Below are 4,012 nucleotides of genomic sequence, written 5' to 3'. Positions count from 1 at the left end.
TAGGAGTAGGTCCACCACACATGCTGAACCGTGAAGCAGCTCGTGTAAATTTGGGTTGTTTTTAGGGGGGGTCATGTTACTGTAACATAAGCACACTGAACATTTACTTTTTCAGCAACAGCTTAATGCAGGGTTTTCTAGTAGCCAAATTATTTGTGTGCTTTTAAGCAAACCTCAGCTGCTGTTTAAGCTAAATTCTTCACCGAACTTCTCGTGACATGTGGTGAAATGAGTAGATGTCCCCAAAGAAAAAGAAAAGAAAAAAGAAAACACAGCCTGGGTTCTTTTTAAAAAAAGCCATTTGTATTAAAAGTCTTTTTTTTTTTTTTTCAAAACAGCCAACTGTTAAATGGCTGGTCTGAAATTAAACTTACAATCAGGTTAGATTTGTCAATGGTACATTATCACATTTCCTGTTAAAAACAACAAAAGGAACAGAACAAAACAGAACTCCTTTGAATTGATTGGCCTGGAAATTACGTGTCGGGTGCTGTGATCATGTCTAAGGGGTTCCAGTACCTGTGCATTTCAAGACATGGGTTCATCCAGACCAAGCAGACATTGCAAAAATTAACACCTTAGACTTCAAAAAGGCCAAAGTAAAACAAACAGAAAACTGCCATTCCATTCAAGAGAAGCCTGCTGTAGTTTTTTATCGTCAGCTTCCATCCTTACGACACTATCCAGTAGAAGAGTTCACTAGTTTGTGGATTGTGATGTTGAAGGGTTGTTTTGGTTGTGGGTTGGCACTAAATCTGAACAGCTGATTTGTTTTGGAAAGGCACTTGACACAAGGGCGATCGGGTCAGTGTCCTTGTGTCACTTCAGTTAGGGTCGTCTCACACACTTAAAGAGAAAGTGAAGTAAAGTAAAAAAAAAAAAAAAAAAAAAAAAAAACATGAAGTGGCACTCGTCACATTTTCTCCACCACCAGAGACGTGGCGTCAATTTCTTCTGACTTTGGAAAAGAAAGCAGGATTTGGAGTGTTGTGGAACGTTGCTCCAAATTTGATCAGGTGGCCCAACTCTTTATCTGTCCCAGACTGTGCAGTTACTTAACAAAATATATACTCTATCTCCCTGTGTTCTTCTCATACAGAAATATCCATTTATGAGTTTTCTTTAAGTGTTTCTTTCCATCTTTTCCATTGGGATGTAGTTCCAGTTGGAAGTACAGTTGGAACTGGTGAGGAGGGGGGGGGATGAGGCTGAAACTCTGGATCTGACACTGTGTTGACATCAATGGCGGACACCAATCGTGCAGTACAGATACTCCAACCCAGCAGAATTCCTGAAGAGTGGACCCCTCCCTGTCTCAGTTGCTCCCCCTCCTCCTCGTCCCCCTGCAGCATTCCTCCCTTCATTTTCCTCCAAGGCCAGGGCGAGACACGAAGAAGAGCTCAACAGTACAGACTTGCTGCAACACACTGCCACAAACAAGAAAGGCGGAGAAAAAGAAAGTGTCATGAATGAACTAGAACAACTTCTAGGGAAAACTGATTTCCTCCAAAGCTAAATCTAATCTCGAACTTGCTGACTCTTGAAATGTAGGCCACACAAAAACACTGGAATCTCCCTGTAAACCCCATTCTGGAATATGGCATTTGGCAGTTCTTTTAATAGCTCCGAACTGTAGCTGCACCGATTGAGCCACAAAAGTTTGTAAACCTAATTAAGTGTGCCACTGGCATGCCCCATCCAGTTCTGCAAATGAATCAGAGACTTCCCCTATCTGCTTAGCAAAACAATGGACTGCAAGTGTCCCACTGTACGTTACCGGTAAAAAGTACTGCTGAGTTTTTATAGCTAAGTACTGACAAAAAACAAACTTCAGGCTACGCATTAAAATGAAGACACGTTTAGCTTACATCCGGTGCTTTGCTGCTCGCTAAACAGTACTTAATGTGGGCAAGTTGGTAATAAGTACGCTGTTTATATATAGTTCTTGTCACTGCATTGAACAATCAACCGTGTCAGGTTTACACTTTCGGTGTATGGTGTTCCAACTTACCATTGCAAACTTAAAACCGAGCAAAGAAAACTTTGTGATTGTCCATTTTCCTTAAAGAATAACACAAGACGAGCAGCACTGGTCGTCGCCATTTGGTGTTGAGGCATAGTTCATCTGTCGGACTATTTCTGCAAACAGTTCGTCCACAGAGCTCTTATTTTTGGCTGAAGTTTCCATGAACGGGCAGTTCCATTCGTCCGCCAGAGCCTTCCCTTCACCGGACGAAACCTCCCTTTCCCCCTCCAGGTCCACTTTGTTTCCAACCAGAATCATCGGCACTCTTTCGTACCGTTTCACCCGAATGATCTGATCCCTCATCGGTTTGATGTCCTGGAAGCTCTGCTGGTTCACCAGGCTGTAGACCAGAATAAAACCCTGGCCGTTTTTGATGTACAGGTCTCGCATGGAGGCGAACTGCTCGGTCCCAGCCGTGTCCAAGATCTCCAAGACGGACGGAGAGGAGTCCACCTCGATCTCCTTCCTGTAAAAATCCTCTATCGTGGGGTCGTATTTTTCTATGAAAGATCCCGTCACGAACTGGACGGTTAGTGCCGATTTACCGACGCCCCCGGACCCGAGAACCACTACTTTGTACTCTCTCATGGTGCCTAAAACAGCCGCCGCCGCCGCCGCTGCTGCTGGTGCTGGTTCCTCTCCGCTGTGAGCCCGCTAGCCGCCCTGCTGGGTTTCAAACCGCTCACCGTTGCACCTCCGCCAGCACTTTTGTACGGGCTCCGGTCGCTGAAAACCGGGCGTGGCTGTCAACTATCGCCGTTCAGGAGGTGAATACAGTTGTTTTGCGCCCACGCTCACCATTTGTATTGTGGCATGCTGAGGTCCCGAATACAGCCCTACCGGTTCTTGAGCAAGCTTCCCCCGTTTTCGTTCAAGTAGCCACCGTGCGTCCGTAGCTTTCTTTTTCACAATCAAGTCGAATGTAGCGGAAAACAACTGCTTCCTGTTTGCACCTTCAAAATAAAAGCGCTATATCGATCCATGCAGTAAATCTCACCGTATTATGTTTTTACCACTCATCGAATACATTATCTTTTTTTATTTAAATCATATTCAATTTAATTCTAGATGTTTTTATTGCTAATTAATCGTTTTAAGGAATTTATCACAGACTCCCAATCATAATGCTTTGATTTCCGGTGTGAGCATACTAACTTCTGGATACCTGACAAAGAGCCTGCCCTGCCTGCCCACACTCGTCACGCAGTCTGCGTCTTACGTCACTCAGTAAATACTCTGGCCAGTGTTTAGTTAAAGGTGCAGTACGGCTGTTATCGCATAGTCAGCGTGGTTGATAGCCTCAATACTCATACAGACTTGCCACACCTTAGTTTCGACATCACTGATCTTTGGGCTTACTACCGCTTGACTCATTCTAAATAACTTACGGGAAAAGCCAGCCTTTTGTGATTTCTACACACAGCTTGTTGCGTATCCATTAGCAATGATGTTTTCCCCCCTTCCTCTTATCACAAACATTTCACTAGTTTCAATATTTCCAACTAGGATTTAACAAGTCAAGCTGAATTACAATATAAGATGTTAATTATGATAATGATTAGGAAATATGTGGCCGACGTGCTGGTTGTGCTTAACGAGGGAAGGGGATAGAGAACAATGAAATGCCTCATGTGAGACGTGAACCCCCCCACCCCCCTATATGTGACAAATTGGAGGGCTTTCGTCTCCAATGTGATTATTTTTTATTTGTTTGTATAGAAACCTCGAATCAGATAAATCTTAATTTCCTTGTTCAGCAACTTGGTTCTTTGGGCCACTTTTGTGAGTCAGCCAAAACATTACCAGAAACACATGCAAACCCAGCAGGAAGGAAAGTTGTTTTTCTGTCATGCACAACTAATGGCTTGTGTTGCAAACTTTAATCCCAGTGAAACGCCATGTGATAAGCTTTTAATAAAAGTAGTTATTTAAGTCATCCCATGTCTTTGTACGTGCATGTGAGTGTGTTCACAGTCATCATTATGT

At 43.5% G+C, this 4,012-nt stretch overlaps 1 protein-coding gene across 1 annotated transcript; it reads right to left on the bottom strand.

The window, feature by feature from the left end:
- Window positions 1-289: 289 nt before the first annotated feature.
- Window positions 290-2,967, bottom strand: LOC102198074 (ras-related protein Rap-2b). The gene is made up of 2 exons (XM_005742181.1): window positions 2,012-2,967; window positions 290-1,427 (listed from the first exon to the last, which is right to left on the bottom strand). The coding sequence occupies exon 1, from the start codon at window positions 2,612-2,614 to the stop codon at window positions 2,063-2,065; it is 552 nt and encodes a 183-aa protein (XP_005742238.1). The 5' UTR covers window positions 2,615-2,967; the 3' UTR covers window positions 290-1,427; window positions 2,012-2,062.
- Window positions 2,968-4,012: the final 1,045 nt, after the last annotated feature.

Source organism: Pundamilia nyererei, unplaced genomic scaffold (assembly GCF_000239375.1).
Source record: "Pundamilia nyererei isolate P.nyererei 1_Seehausen unplaced genomic scaffold, PunNye1.0 scaffold00117, whole genome shotgun sequence".
Lineage (NCBI taxonomy): Eukaryota > Metazoa > Chordata > Actinopteri > Cichliformes > Cichlidae > Pundamilia > Pundamilia nyererei.
This window is presented reverse-complemented; position numbering and strand designations above follow the sequence as displayed.